The 13,573-nt window shown below is 37.4% G+C and overlaps 4 protein-coding genes across 5 annotated transcripts; 1 reads left to right on the forward strand and 3 right to left on the reverse strand.

The window, feature by feature from the left end:
* Positions 1–143: 143 nt before the first annotated feature.
* Positions 144–2,788, reverse strand: LOC108814880 (mRNA-decapping enzyme-like protein). The gene is made up of 8 exons (XM_018587523.1): positions 2,472–2,788; positions 2,353–2,393; positions 2,235–2,284; positions 1,653–1,797; positions 1,396–1,452; positions 1,124–1,238; positions 471–950; positions 144–402 (listed from the first exon to the last, which is right to left on the reverse strand). The coding sequence occupies exons 1-8, from the start codon at positions 2,631–2,633 to the stop codon at positions 346–348; spliced, it is 1,107 nt and encodes a 368-aa protein (XP_018443025.1). The 5' UTR covers positions 2,634–2,788; the 3' UTR covers positions 144–345.
* A 255-nt stretch (positions 2,789–3,043) lies between these two features.
* LOC108808122 (60S ribosomal protein L10a-1) lies at positions 3,044–4,395 on the reverse strand. The gene is made up of 3 exons (XM_018580337.2): positions 4,241–4,395; positions 3,404–3,995; positions 3,044–3,298 (listed from the first exon to the last, which is right to left on the reverse strand). The coding sequence occupies exons 1-3, from the start codon at positions 4,243–4,245 to the stop codon at positions 3,245–3,247; spliced, it is 651 nt and encodes a 216-aa protein (XP_018435839.1). The 5' UTR covers positions 4,246–4,395; the 3' UTR covers positions 3,044–3,244.
* Positions 4,396–4,576: 181 nt separating this feature from the next.
* On the forward strand, positions 4,577–7,657 carry LOC108852544 (transmembrane 9 superfamily member 5). Of its 2 annotated transcripts, none has more exons than XM_018626080.2 (8): positions 4,577–4,732; positions 4,893–5,045; positions 5,298–5,338; positions 5,530–6,121; positions 6,188–6,319; positions 6,465–6,621; positions 6,718–7,205; positions 7,310–7,657. In XM_018626080.2, exons 2-8 carry the CDS (start codon positions 4,909–4,911, stop codon positions 7,524–7,526), a joined length of 1,764 nt encoding a protein of 587 aa, XP_018481582.1. In that variant the 5' UTR covers positions 4,577–4,732; positions 4,893–4,908; the 3' UTR covers positions 7,527–7,657. The 2 variants fall into 2 exon arrangements, with proteins under 2 accessions (XP_018481582.1, XP_018481644.1); XM_018626142.2 differs by having other exon boundaries at positions 4,600–4,781.
* Positions 7,658–7,679: 22 nt separating this feature from the next.
* Positions 7,680–9,484, reverse strand: LOC108835309 (rho GTPase-activating protein 5). The gene is made up of 4 exons (XM_057005163.1): positions 9,087–9,484; positions 8,643–8,883; positions 8,318–8,548; positions 7,680–8,177 (listed from the first exon to the last, which is right to left on the reverse strand). Exons 1-4 carry the CDS (start codon positions 9,209–9,211, stop codon positions 7,809–7,811), a joined length of 966 nt encoding a protein of 321 aa, XP_056861143.1. The 5' UTR covers positions 9,212–9,484; the 3' UTR covers positions 7,680–7,808.
* Positions 9,485–13,573: the final 4,089 nt, after the last annotated feature.

Consider the following 13,573-nt stretch of genomic DNA (forward strand, 5'->3'; position numbering starts at 1 on the left):
CTTTTGATCATCAGAACAACTGAACTAAAACACTAACATATATTGACTTGTAATCTTCTGGTTATTATAAGATTGTCGAAGCTAGCAGATGACTTTGATGACTGGATAAACTCATCAATTTTCAAACTCCAAATGCGTAAAGATTTGTGAAACAATCAAAACGTAATTTTAACATCGTATGTACGAAAATAACTTTAAGTTTAACAGAAAGAGGTTCATTGGAGTTTAAAGAGACATGGAGAATAACACTTGGCTAGAAGAGTGGTTGAAAGTAGAACAAAACTACGTTTTAACTACATATTCTACATCAAACCCCCACGCATAGACGGCCCACCCCGCTCAGCTTCACGGTTGATGCGCATTTTGTAAAGCTCGGGTCACCATGTCGATGAATTCATTCTCCTGTAAAAAAGCAACTCGTTAGATTTGGGCAGTAGCACAAGTCAAGTGAATGTTGTAAAAGAACAAACCTGAACCAGTGCTAACAGGGCTTCTTTGACTTTGTCTCTGTTGATAACCGGGCCACTGTGTGCAGGAGCGAGTGATGCTGGTGGAGTTGGTGGTGGGAAAGGCTGGAGCATTGGAGTACCATATGGGCGCTGCTGGTGAGTCGCATTATTAAGGTTCATAGGAGGTGTAGTAGGAATAGATGAACCAGGAATGAGGTGTGGTTGTGCCATCATCCGTGGGGGCCCAAAGAACGAGGACGGCGTCACCAAATCCGTGTGAACATTGGACTTGCTGCTGATAAGATCAGGATTGTTGTCAAAGAGAGGCATCATAGGAGAGGAGGATTGTAGAGGCGGTGGTGATAATATCTGTGGAGGTGCAGCTGTCGGTGCAGGAGGGGCAAGGGTGGGTTGGTGAGGTTGCAGTGGAACTGCCGATGGTTGTTGGTACGGTGGTCCACTTGTCTGTCCACTTGAAGTGTTCCCAAGAGCCATCGCTGACTAGTCAAGCCAACAACATTATTGACAAGTTAAGTCTTACACTCTGAGGAGTTCAAAGTAAGAAAATCAACGGCTTGTGCCCCCGAACCTAAACTAGACAATTAAAGAATCTAGAATTGATGCTATCATGATGATGAATGCGACAGTGTGAGTGTGGATCAAAAGAGACTTACGCTGAAGAAGTTGACAAAAGCAGGATCGTTAGGGGCATCCCTAGCAGTTGAAGATGGTTCAAGAGGACCATCCATAACTGCCATTGTAGGCACAGCTTCCAATTCCTCAAACTCGCTGCAGTAAATAAAAAATTTTCAACTCAATTTAACATATAAGAATATACAATCTGAAAAAGTGATGTAGATTATCGAAGTTCTTGCCTCATCTTAGTCGTGTCCTAAAAAAACAGCTAATGACTCAATGTCTAACATCTAAACATGAAGATCATTACCTTTTCGAAGATGACGTATTTGGCTTCTGGTTAGCCTTGGAATAAGCGCTAAGTAATCTGTCATGCCAAGGTACACCATAAGGAGAAGGTACAACGAGTATGGAAATAAATATGTATGAAGATAGGTGAATAAAAGGTTAATAACGCTATTATCATGAATAAACCTTTGATACCAACGAGTATTTCTGGATCTAATTTTATATTTAAAAAATCAGTTTGTAGGTGATAATAATATGCAGTAGTAAACTAATATTCACCTGTCGAAAAGACGAGCAACCTCCTCACATTCACGTTTATTGTAGAACCAAATGCCATTCACTTCTTGAGATGCATTACGGTAAAGTAAATATGGACCTTGGACTTCATACTCAAAATCCCCCAGCAGATCTTCCACCAGATTATCTGCCCACAACAATACACTCATGATTACTATTCCCTCTGTTTTTAAATAAGTGTTACATTAGCATTTTTTTTTCTTGTATCACAAAAAGTTTGATTTCAATACAATTTATATTTACTTTTAGCTCAATATTAATTACAAAATGCATTGATCTTATAAATAAATTTATTTATTAAAACACTATTGGTTAAACAGATGTAATAAATGAAAACATAAATGATTTTCAATTATTTTCTTAATATGTATGAAAAATATTTTAGTGACACTCTTGATGAAACCATAAGAGGGACTAATAGCTCCATAACTCTAAGAACTCAAAATAAAAATATCAACCAATTTCACTCAAGATCTTGCTACATCCTAAACCCCCTTAGTCATTTTTACAGATCACTACTTGTGCTAGCACATCATCACAGAGGGAATTGAAACCAAATCTGACCTGTATTCCGACGATTCATCACGATAAACTGAAACCGAGGTTGTTTATTTCTGAAATGAATCACATCAGAATGTTAAACCGATTGAAGTTTAACACATATAGTTGAAGACATACTTACCTTTTGACAACAAACAAAGATCCTTCAACATCCTTACGACTCTGATTTGAATTAAAAAAAAAAATAGAAAACAGATCAGTTGGTAGCAAAGCAAAATTTGATACGAATTGAAACTTTACCCATTGACTGATCTCGATGTTGAATTCGTAGAAAGTGACGTGAGCGGCGGTGATGAGGATTTCCTCGATGAAGGGATCGAGTCGCTGGAGAACTGTGAGATTGAGGAGCCTCGTACTGTTCTGATCCATATTTGGTGGGATCAGCTTCCCGTTCTGAGACATCTTTCTAAATCGGGGAAAAAGATATGTTCGATCTGATTTAGAGCTAATCGGAAGAACCCTAGGGATTCTGATTTACGCTAAGCTCAGATTTGGGGGTTGGAGAAGAAAGCGGGGGCGCAAGCTATTGGAACTCACGAGATCAATTTGGCCTGGGGAAAAAGGAGAGATGATATGGTAGTTAGGAAAGGCCTTTATCTTCGGGTTTGGGCCCTAGTAAGTATGGGCCCATAACTCACCGAGAATTATTTTTTATCTCCAACTAGCTCCCTCAAAACACACAATATATCTAATATTTAAAGATCTCACAAAATCACCAAATGTTTATATTTTCGACATAAGATGATTTTCTAATGATTTAATAATCTATAATAAACATTTAATTTAGTTAACATGTGGAGTGAGAGGGAGAATGGCACTGGCAAAGACATTATTGTTTTCATTTAGAACATTATTTGTTTGCTGAATCTTCATGAACAAATAATTCAAGATAATATAAGCTACAAAATCCATCAACCAAAGCCAACACAATTCTTACAGCCTTTCAAATATGTCCGAAACAAAAACAAAAGGGCAAGTGTAATAGCCACCATTGAAGCAGCTGCTTGAGGAGCTCAGAAGATTCTTTGTGGTGGTCCCATTGTGCTCTTGAGGTACAAACACCTCACCTACAAGTTTTCACAGAGGCAGCAGACAGAACAAAGTTAAAGATAGTGAAGAAAAGGAAACAGAATTAAAAGAAAGGGAAAAGTGGGAGTCAGTCAACAACATACGTTTTGCCAGTTCTTCTTCAACAAAGAGACGAGGAAGTTGACACTCATCTGGACATTCTGAAAAATGTGCTTCTCCTCCATGGAGAGGTTACCAACAGCAACACCCATACACAGAACCTTCTTCAGCTGAAACTTCACTGTAGCCTTAGTTTCATTCACCTTCCCCTCTAGCGATTCCTGGTGGCTCACAAGCGTCGGGAACTTGCCTGCCTTGTTGAGTCCAGGACCGAGAAGACGAGGGATCTGCTTGATGACGGATTCAGAGGCCAAGAAGGCGTGGTACTTCTTGGCAAGCTTCTTGACGAGCTTCTTGTTCTTGTTGAGCTTTTTCAGAGACTCCACGTCCATAGAGTCCAGCCCCATTTTCTCAGCCTCCTCGACGTGCTGGGCGTCTCCGAGCATGCAGATCTTCATCTTGGGACGGGGAATGTGTGGTAACTTGACGGAACCACTGAAACGTTTGTCCTTTTGAGGGTCATAATTTTTCAGACCAATCTGGAGCTCGAGAGTCTCAACGAAGTTGCGTTTCTTCTCTTCTGATTTTCCTCTGATGACAGTTATGGCTTCTTTAACAGCCTCACTCTGAAGCTTACTGTAACCCAAGTGTCAATAAATACTGAATCAACAAACAACAGTGACACAATCATAACAAACCAAAGTATAACCAGTGCTCTAAATACACCAAAGTCTAACCTAGGAACTAAAGTGCAGAACAACATCAAGTCATTTCTAGACTATTATTAGCATGTTATTTAAACTAATTAATCAAACGCTTCCTATCTGATTGGTCAACCAAATTTGCATATGGAGTAAAATTTAAGAGATGTGGTCAGGTACCTCATTTTGAGCTTGTCTCAAAAGATCTGATCCTGCTAACAAACAAAAACAAACAAAATAAATAAAATCTGAAATTGAATTCGAGAAACAAGTATAATAAAACCTAAAAGAAGAAGATTCAAGCTACAACAAGTGACGCAGTCCTTACCTAATGATGAGACGGAAGAAACCCTAGGCGATTCGAGATGCGAAGCATTTATACATAATCCTTAAAAAAACAATTGGGCCTTTGAGAATATAAAGAAAAGCCCAAATTGCAATAAACTGAACTAAACTAAACCGAATGGGCTCTGTAACGTGTTTGGTTTTGAAACTGTTAAATTCCTATAACCAGGAACTAAACCGAACTGTTATGTAACTTTCTTCTCGTCCCGGTTGAGTTCATCGAAGATGACTCTTGTCACCGTGGCGGAGGAGTTTCTGATTCATAAACTAAACCGAACTCTGATCACAGTCTAGCTTCTGCTGATCAGTTTCATCACCACCATTCAGGTTTGACTTTGTTCTTCCACGACGTCGTTTCCCGTTTATATCTGTTCCTGTACGGTTTTGCTTTCATCTCATGTCAGATTCGAACATGTCTATAGTTAAAAAAGAAGATGTATGTTTCTCGAGCTTCTATTGCTCATATTTATTCGTTTGTCGAAAGCAGCTCAAGAGTGCCAATCATGGCGCAGTTTCTGCTACAAGTCCTGCTCGCATTGACCTTCTGGATCGGATCAGGCTCCTCGAGTCCGACCCGATACAATGCAGGCGATCATGTCCCTTTGTTCGTCAACAAAGTGGGTCCTGTCCACAATCCAAGGTGCTTTCTTATATCTCTTTGTCTGTCTTCACCCTTGAGGTTTTTGAATTCAGAATCTTACATTTGCTAGATGGGTTTTAGATTCCAAATGAGTTAGTAACCTGGGAGGCTGGGAGGAAGAGATCTCTGTTTAGATAGAACTGTGTATAGAAGCTATAGATCCAAGTTAGAAAATGTGTAGGATATGGTTTTGTTTGTAAAGATTGGGGGATTGACTTAAACTCGTTTCTCTGGTTTTGCTTTGTTTTGCAGTGAGACCTATCAATACTATGATTTGCCCTTCTGTCTTCCAGGTTAGCTTTCTCAAGACAAAACTCAGTGATCTTTTTTACTTTTAGTTCCAACATTTGTAATTCAAAACATCATAAAGTTTATGCCTTTCAACTCTTTTGTGCTTTCGGAAATGGGAAATTTATCTTTACTTGGAATTGTGTATGTGTGACTCTCCAGTGGTTGATTCAAGGTTGTTTTACATTTTTTGTAGAGCCTGTGATTGAAAAACAGGAAACTCTTGGGGAAGTTCTTAACGGTGACAGATTAATGAGCTCCTTATACGACCTGAAATTTAAGGAGGACAAAACTCATGCTGTATTGTGCCACAAGAGGTTAACGTCTAGTGACATCGCCAGGTTCAGAGATACTATCGCTCAAGACTTCTACTTTCAAATGTATTACGACGACCTTCCCTTGTGGGGATTTGTTGGGAAAGTTGAGAGAGATTATTCCGGTCACGGTGGGGAGGAGAATGCTAAGTATTATTTATTCAATCACTTGAACTTTAACGTTCTCTACAACGCAGACGAAGTTATTGCAATTCAAAGTCTTAGCGATCCGAGTTACATGGTTGATATATCAGAGAACGCTGAGATTGATGTTCGGTTCACATACTCGGTTTCTTGGAATTTAACTTCGGAACGGTCTGAGACTAGAATGGATAAGTACTCTCAGGCGTCGCTTCATCCTATCAGCAAGAAGATTCACTATTTTTCGTTTCTTAACTCGATAAGCGTTGTTGTTTTGGTAGTTGGACTTCTTTCTCTGCTCTTCATGCGTCATCTCAAGAATGAACTACGAAGGTGACAATCTTTTTCTTAGTAGACTATTCTTGTTTGGAGAGTTAACTTCTCTTTCGTGTATTACAGTAGCTCAAACGGAGATGAAGAAGAGAAAAGAGAGGTGGGTTGGAAACTCATACAAAGTGATGTGTTTAGATGTCCTCCCAACGTCTCCTTGCTTTGTGCCTTCTTAGGAACTGGTGCTCAGTTTCTAATCTTGTAAGCTTCTATTATTGTCATTCTACTTTATACTATACTTTATGTTTGTTACCTAAAGAAAGTAATGCATAAAAGTGATGTTATCACAATTTGTTGCATACAACTGTCTTCTTAATATTGTTCCATGTCTCTGACTTGTTTACAGGATTATCGCTCTCTTTGCATTGGCCTTCACCGGTTTTCTATACCCATACAATCGCGGATTGCTGCTCACTTCCCTTGTCATCGTGTACACTCTAACATCAGTAGTGGCTGGTTACACATCTGCTTCTTTCCATAACCATTTCGAGGGAACCAAACAGGTGAATTGACTTTTCAATCAAGTGCCTTCTCAAAAGATTCATTGTTGGCATAACACTTAAGCATTTGAACATTGTTGCCTTCTTTTTTTTTTTCAGAAAAGGAGTGTTCGTCTTACTGGCATCCTCTACACGGTTCCTTTCTTGATAATAGTATCGATTCTCAACACTGTGGCAATAACATATGGGGCAACTGCTGCGCTCCCATTTGGCACAGTAGTCGTCATCATACTCATTTACACTCTTTTGAATATCCCATTTCTCATGTTTGGAGGAGTTTTAGGTAACCGTTTCGGATTATCAGAGTTCCAACCTCCTTCTGCTATTAAAAGAAACCCTCGAGAGATTCCAACACAGAATTGGTACCGGAGAAAGCTGTATCAGATGTTTCTTGGAGGCCTTGTGCCTTTCAGTGCAGTTGCTCTTGAGTGGCACCAGCTCTATGCAAGCTTGTGGGGATTCAAAATACATACCTCTCCTGGAATAATGCTTTTCACGTTCATTGTGCTCATCTTGTTGAGTGCAAGTGTTGGTATTATCTTGACTTACATTCAGCTATCCGGTGAGGATCATGAATGGTGGTGGAGGTATGTATTCATTTCATCCAAACATGGGACACATTCACATTACAGTGAACATCTTGTTCAAACAGTCATAGTATCATCATTCTGATTATCATCATTGTTTGCAGATCGATATGGTGCGGAGGATTCGCGGCGATCTTCATGTTTGGGTATGGAGTATTGTTCTATCTGAGGTCTGACATGACCGGGTTTCTGCAGTTGAGCTTTTACTTGGGATACACTGCTTTGTTATGTTATGCTCTCTTCTTGGTTCTTGGAACCATAAGTTTCTTGGCTTCTTGGATGTTTATTCGCCATATCTACCGTTCTGTCAAGCTGGAATAACCGCCAAGAACCAAGGGGTACTCATCTTTGTATTTGTTTAGATTATCTGATGAACTAAGTTAGAAACTGTATCATTTTTGTTATGACCACATGTTTCTACCAAAGGAATGAAAGTGATGTTTCTGGCTTTAGTTTATGCTTTTTCATCCCATAGAGTTAAGTCTCATGACATATCACCATTCAACAACAAACTAACATTACTTAGAAGTTACATAAATGCAATATAATAAGATAAAAGCAATCCAAACACAAATACATAAAAAAAAAACAAAAACATCAACTTCACTTGCTTCCTATGTGGTCTGGGTTGCAAACGAGTGGCTGCACAACTCCCTTTGAATCAGATGTACTAGTTCCCTCAAACGCACTCTTAATGCTTTCTGACTTGTGGTCACCAGCAGTCACTCTTATTATCTCAGATACTTCTTCCTTAATTATGTACACGCCATGTCCATCACCTTCCTCATCCTCTTCTTCATCTTCATCTTCTTCATGGTCTACTTCCTCCTCGTCATCTTCGGTTTCATTGCTACTTCTTGTATCGACCTGGGAAGACGTGACTTCCCTTTCTCTTAGGGTTTTCTCAGTGAGAGTCTTCAGCAGCTTCATCACTTGAACCGCATACATCAATGCAGTCAACGGGTCTTTCATCTACACAAGAGGCCCAAAAGATAGCCAACACATTTCACAATACTGAAAAAATTACTCCAACTCAGAGTTATCTCAACAAAGGAACCTCAAAAGTAGCAGAATCATGCTAAGGTAACTACCACTTCAATGAAGAAACTGACCTGAGACATGTTAGGGGCAAAGACTAAAGCAAGATTACGAGAGTTCATCTTGTTAACATTCTCAAACTGAACAACATCAGCCATGAGATTGATGGCCCAGTTGAGAAGAGAAGCTTCTGTCTGAGGTAAAAGCCTCACAACCTTGATAAAATCCTCGTCTGACTCACATTGCAGTACTTGCTCAGATGGCAGAGGATCTAGCACCCCTCTCGGTAGCTCTCTAAACCAAGCCTAAACACAGACACACACACACACACACACACACACACACACATCATCAAATTCAAGTTCCATTTAGATTAAGAGGTAAAGAAGAAGAAGAAACCTTAATAAGTCCAGCTAGACAATGGACATCGATGCCATCAGGTATCATCCCTTTATTAAGCTGCTCCCTTACATACTCTTCCTCGCTGTTCTCTCCTGTTATTCTGAATATTCCTTCTACCTCCAACCCTCCTTGATCATATAGCCTTCTCTGCAGTAGCAAGAGTATTACAGGAACACAGTTCCCTCTCGAATCATATGATAACTGCATTGATTCTGTCGAAACCCCAAACACTGTTGCACTGTCAAAAACAAAACAAACATGAAATGAATTCTTTTTTTCTTTTGAATGAATGTAAAATTTATTCATTCATTACATAAAATCTTTTAAAATGTAAAATTTATTTATTCATTCATCATTTTTTTTGTTTTTAAAATGAAATCTTTAAGTCCTTTATTTGCATTAAAATCAAATAAAAACAAAAGAGAGAAAATGTCTATCAACCTTGCACTAGGAGCTTTTTGGGGAACGTCAGGCTCGAACTCAGAAGGAAGGCCAAGAAAGCCGTTGAAGCGATCAAAGGTCACGTGAGCCACGTGTTTGACATTGGTTGGACCACCAATGTCCATGGCTCCCCGCTCGTTTGCTTCTTCCTCCTCCTCCACCGTCGGGAAACAACTTGACAGCTCCAGGACGACTCGTCCCACGCCGAACCACCTAAGCTGGGGCTTGCGGCGCCTTCTCACTCTCTCTATCTCTTCTCGTACAAATGCGATGAACAAGATTAGAAAAAACAGAGGTATGGGACTAAGGCCGGCAAAAGATTTTAAGTTGGGAGTTAACACGTTACGAAAAGTATGTTGCGGAGATTGAGTGGTGATGAAGAAACAGGTTAGGAGGAAAGGTGGAACGTGGGAATCACTACGTTTTTGTTTTGATTTCTAAGTCTTTTTATAAACATCTATTACTATAAAAGAGAGTTGGTTCTTTCCTGCTGACACGTCAGATTCCACATAGGAAATTCACTTGATATCGCGCTGACACGTGTTCAGTGCGTACGAAACTCGGCGTTTCTGCGATGGCTATTCATGCCGTTTGGGTTTCCTCACTCTCCACGAAACGGACGGAGTTACAATCTCTTCAATGCATTGTTCGTCGCTCGGACTCGATGTGAGATCGATATAAATAGGTGAGTACTCCTCCAATCAACGCATCGTCTAATTATCTCTCTATCAAATTTCTGATTCGTGTGGTTATGACTATTTCAAGAGTTTTGATTTTTATTTTCTTTAGATCTGTGTTTAATCATTCCGGCGAGTTTGTTTTGTTTACTGATGAAGATTTATCTTTTTTCTGTTTTCAGTTGACGGAGTTATGAGCACTTCTCCCATTGGAATCACATCAAAAGAATCGGTTCCTGCTAGGTTTCTATAGTATTAAAGATGAGGCTGTGCACATGGTCGCTGGGAAAGGTCGATTAGATGTGGGCTTGGCTCATCGGGAAAGATTGAGTTTGCATTTGGTAAAAGCGGAGTATTCCTCGGAGACGTGCGAGACTTGGGTTAAACCAGACATTGAACCCTAAATTTTCAACGATTGCTATAAAAAACAATGGCTTTGTTCTCTGCACCTTACATCAGTAAGTTGTCTCACACTCTTCATACTCTATAGGTTAGATAATGTGTACAACTTTTTAGATCTGTAACAGTTTGCTTTGGGATTGGTTTACTTTGTGATTGATTTATGATTATAAGCAAACAATAGACTATATCCGATTTACTGGTCATTAGTTTGGAACTGCATATGTTACAGATTATGTGTTCACTATCTGAAGGTTTTTCCTTCCTTTCTGTCTTGAGAGTATATGTGTTTGTTGTTGCTGTTGTCTCCGTACGTGTGGCAACTGCATCTTTTTCTGCGTATGTCATTGTCAGCGAATAAGACATGAGTCTTCTGGTACTTGGACGAATTTGAGATCCATGAGGCACTCAATGCTGCTCAAGTCTTAGAGAGAATTAGACAGATTATGTTGGATGTCATGTCTTCGTGGTATAAAAAAGATACGCTCAAAGCAAGACAGACATTATGAGTTGTTATGTTATAGTTTCTTACTGATATAAGAAGAGAAGTTATGATGGGACATATGAAAGTTATATAATTTGTGCTCTCAACCTTCTTAAGCTTTCTTCTCCACTTTGATGCTCTTCTTCGGTAAGATGGATTAGAAAAGGGCAAAGACTTTATCCCCTTGCCTTCCAAAACAGACAGATCAATGTTAGCTCCACGCTTCTTTTGATCCAAAGACTCAAGCTCTTTGGAGTATTCTAATGCCCGAGACTCTAACTCTCTAATCCTTTACTCAAGCCACTTGGATCTCCACATCAGTGGCCGTATAAAGCTCCTGCAGTGATTTGTTAGCCTTTTCTTCCTACAAATACACACAACATAAGAGACACACAGAGATAATCACAAAGCAATGGAAAAGAAAGGGTTTAGCAGAAACACAAACACCTATAATGAATAATGCTGATAAAAGAATCATAAGCAGGTCCCAAGTCTGTTTCATTAATGAGATTCGACATCAACATCTTCGGTTAGCCCATTACACAGCATGTCAGCATCCTCAGATGTGGTGTTTGTAATCACTCATTTCTTAATAAATTCAGAAATAGTCATTAATGCACTTTTATGGTATATATATTCGAAGTGGCAAAATTCTAAATTTAGAAAAGCTAAATGGATCCATCCAAGGAAGTCGGTTAGGACTACATTACATTCTGACCAAAAGAAAAGGTTATGAAAACACATTAAAAAGACTATAAATCTACAGATTCACTACTTATTACATGTATCTATTTTACTACTTTCATACAAAATAAAGAATGGTAGTTTTTAGTAAAAAAATATAATTGTATAGTAATGACTATCACTGAACCATTTGTCAAAAACATATAAACAGAAACAAAGTAGATAACCTAAAAATAAAAATATAAAATTTATTTTATTTACCAAACAGAACATATAGGTGTTTGTAACTTACATTATTTTATTTAAAGATGGTAGTAAATACAAATATTTACATTAAACAAAATATAAATATAAACAAAACATGCTTCCTAAATTGTTAGAGCAAAAAAAAAAGGTTGCACCAAACAACACTTCCTAATTTACTATGGGACGTCTTCGTATTAAAATTAAAGACATAAGAATCTGAGGAAGAAAAAAAAAAAAAGAATCTGAAGAAGCAAGGATCATATATAAGAATAATATAAAACGGTGTTATAAGAAAAATAATAATATAAAAGATCGAACGTATTATCAAGCCATTAAATTTAACACAAACTAGATTTTGACCCGCCCTTAAAAGGGCGGGTATATTTTTTTCTTTTAAATTTAATTTTTTATATTTATTTTTTCTTTCTGATTATATTTGTATTTTTCTAATCATATTTGTGTATAAATTTAGATCAAAATATATTGTAATTTAAAAATTAATTCGGTATACGCACGGTTAAGGCTGAGTTGCGGGTCGAATTCGCGCCGCTGACCCAACAACCCGCGGATTTTCAACTTTGTTTTGGTTAAAAATTAAAATATGACCCGCACAACCTACAAACAAATAATATTGTACATGCATCCGCTCCGCTTAATTTTGTGGTTATCCGTAGGTTGTATACGTATTTTAAAAATCATTATTTAATTTAATTACTATAAAAGTATATTTATAATAAAAATTTATACATGACTTAAATTTTAAATTATTATTTTTAAATTCTTGTATTTAAAAAAAGTATTTACTTTTTAAATTTTTATTTTTTAAATAATTTGCGGGTCAACGGGTAGCCGCGATCCAAAATCCATCAACTCATACTAAGCCCGCATAAAAAAACTCATAACCCGCATCCGCAAATCAATTTTTCAAATAGTTGGACGAAAAAATAATTAGTTAGTGAAAGAATTCAACAATTTTTTTAAGTAAAATTTTTGGTAGTGATTTCTTTTTAATAATATAGATGAGGTACCATGTTATTTTAAATTAATTCCACACCATCATTCGATACAAAAAATTATATAAACATTAGTAATAGAAACAGAGGTTTGTACAAATCTTTCTTACGCACATATTTAAAATGTTAAAAGTTAACGGTTTAGATTAGTAACATTTAAAGTCAATAACAGTAATATGCTTTATTTAAATGAAGGAGAATCTTATTAAGTTGCTATAAAATAGGTTAGTTATAAGATTTTGTTAAATGTAATAGGTTGGACTAAAAAAATGAAATGGTCCAAAACAACTTGTATAAATTAACTTTTTAAGACTGCTTCCCTTTTAATAGTATAGATTATTACATTTAACAGAACTTTACGCCTCCTTCAACAGACGATATACTATGAAGCTTCATACAAGCTTAAAATGTTTTTTTTTGTTTACAAGCTTAAAATGTTAAAGGTAATAAAGATATAAACACACGTTTTAGTCCAATATTCAAGCCAAATTACTACAAATAAAATTATCAAACTTATAGTCATAATGTAACCAACCACGTCCAAATGCATCTTAAGAGAGCCATTAAAACAATCCAATGCCCATGATCGTTTCCAGCAGCTGAAAGTCATGGCTAGACGGAATTGAAGATCCCGTACCTCGACCTCGACCAACTATATAAACAGTGTTCTCTTCCACGATAATCATCAACATACAGAAGACAAAGCATTCAAAATCAAGTATACTCATGATTTAATTAACTGAACACTAAAATAGAACCACCCTCCATGAGTAAACTAAATAATTCAACCTGTATATAATTCTTCTCCGATCAAACCATTGCCTCAACCATACTGAAAAACATAAATCACTTTCATACATACCACTTTGACTCACCATCTTGACGCACAAACAACAAGATCAAATAATAATTATATAAACCAAAATAACAAAAAGAAAAATTAAATCCCGCCCGTAGGGCGGGCTAACCCTAGTAAGTAATATA

The sequence above is a fragment of the Raphanus sativus genome, chromosome 1 (genome assembly GCF_000801105.2).
Source record: "Raphanus sativus cultivar WK10039 chromosome 1, ASM80110v3, whole genome shotgun sequence".
In the NCBI taxonomy this organism is placed as follows: domain Eukaryota; kingdom Viridiplantae; phylum Streptophyta; class Magnoliopsida; order Brassicales; family Brassicaceae; genus Raphanus; species Raphanus sativus.

Coding starts and splice junctions, on each gene's coding strand:
- LOC108814880 (XM_018587523.1), bottom strand. CDS start 2,633: ATGTCTCAGAACGGGAAGCTGATCCCACCAAATATGGATCAGAACAGT. Junction 951..1,123: donor CTTTTGTCAACTTCTTCAGC/GTAAGTCTCTTT, acceptor TGGCTTGACTAG/TCAGCGATGGCTCTTGGGAA. Junction 403..470: donor CCCTGTTAGCACTGGTTCAG/GTTTGTTCTTTT, acceptor GCTTTTTTACAG/GAGAATGAATTCATCGACAT.
- LOC108808122 (XM_018580337.2), bottom strand. Junction 3,299..3,403: donor TGAAGAAGAACTGGCAAAAC/GTATGTTGTTGA, acceptor GAAAACTTGTAG/GTGAGGTGTTTGTACCTCAA.
- LOC108852544 (XM_018626080.2), top strand. CDS start 4,909: ATGGCGCAGTTTCTGCTACAAGTCCTGCTCGCATTGACCTTCTGGATC. Junction 5,339..5,529: donor TTTGCCCTTCTGTCTTCCAG/GTTAGCTTTCTC, acceptor CATTTTTTGTAG/AGCCTGTGATTGAAAAACAG. Junction 7,206..7,309: donor GATCATGAATGGTGGTGGAG/GTATGTATTCAT, acceptor CATTGTTTGCAG/ATCGATATGGTGCGGAGGAT.
- LOC108835309 (XM_057005163.1), bottom strand. CDS start 9,211: ATGGACATTGGTGGTCCAACCAATGTCAAACACGTGGCTCACGTGACC. Junction 8,549..8,642: donor GTCTAGCTGGACTTATTAAG/GTTTCTTCTTCT, acceptor GTCTGTGTTTAG/GCTTGGTTTAGAGAGCTACC. Junction 8,178..8,317: donor TTGCCCCTAACATGTCTCAG/GTCAGTTTCTTC, acceptor CCTCTTGTGTAG/ATGAAAGACCCGTTGACTGC.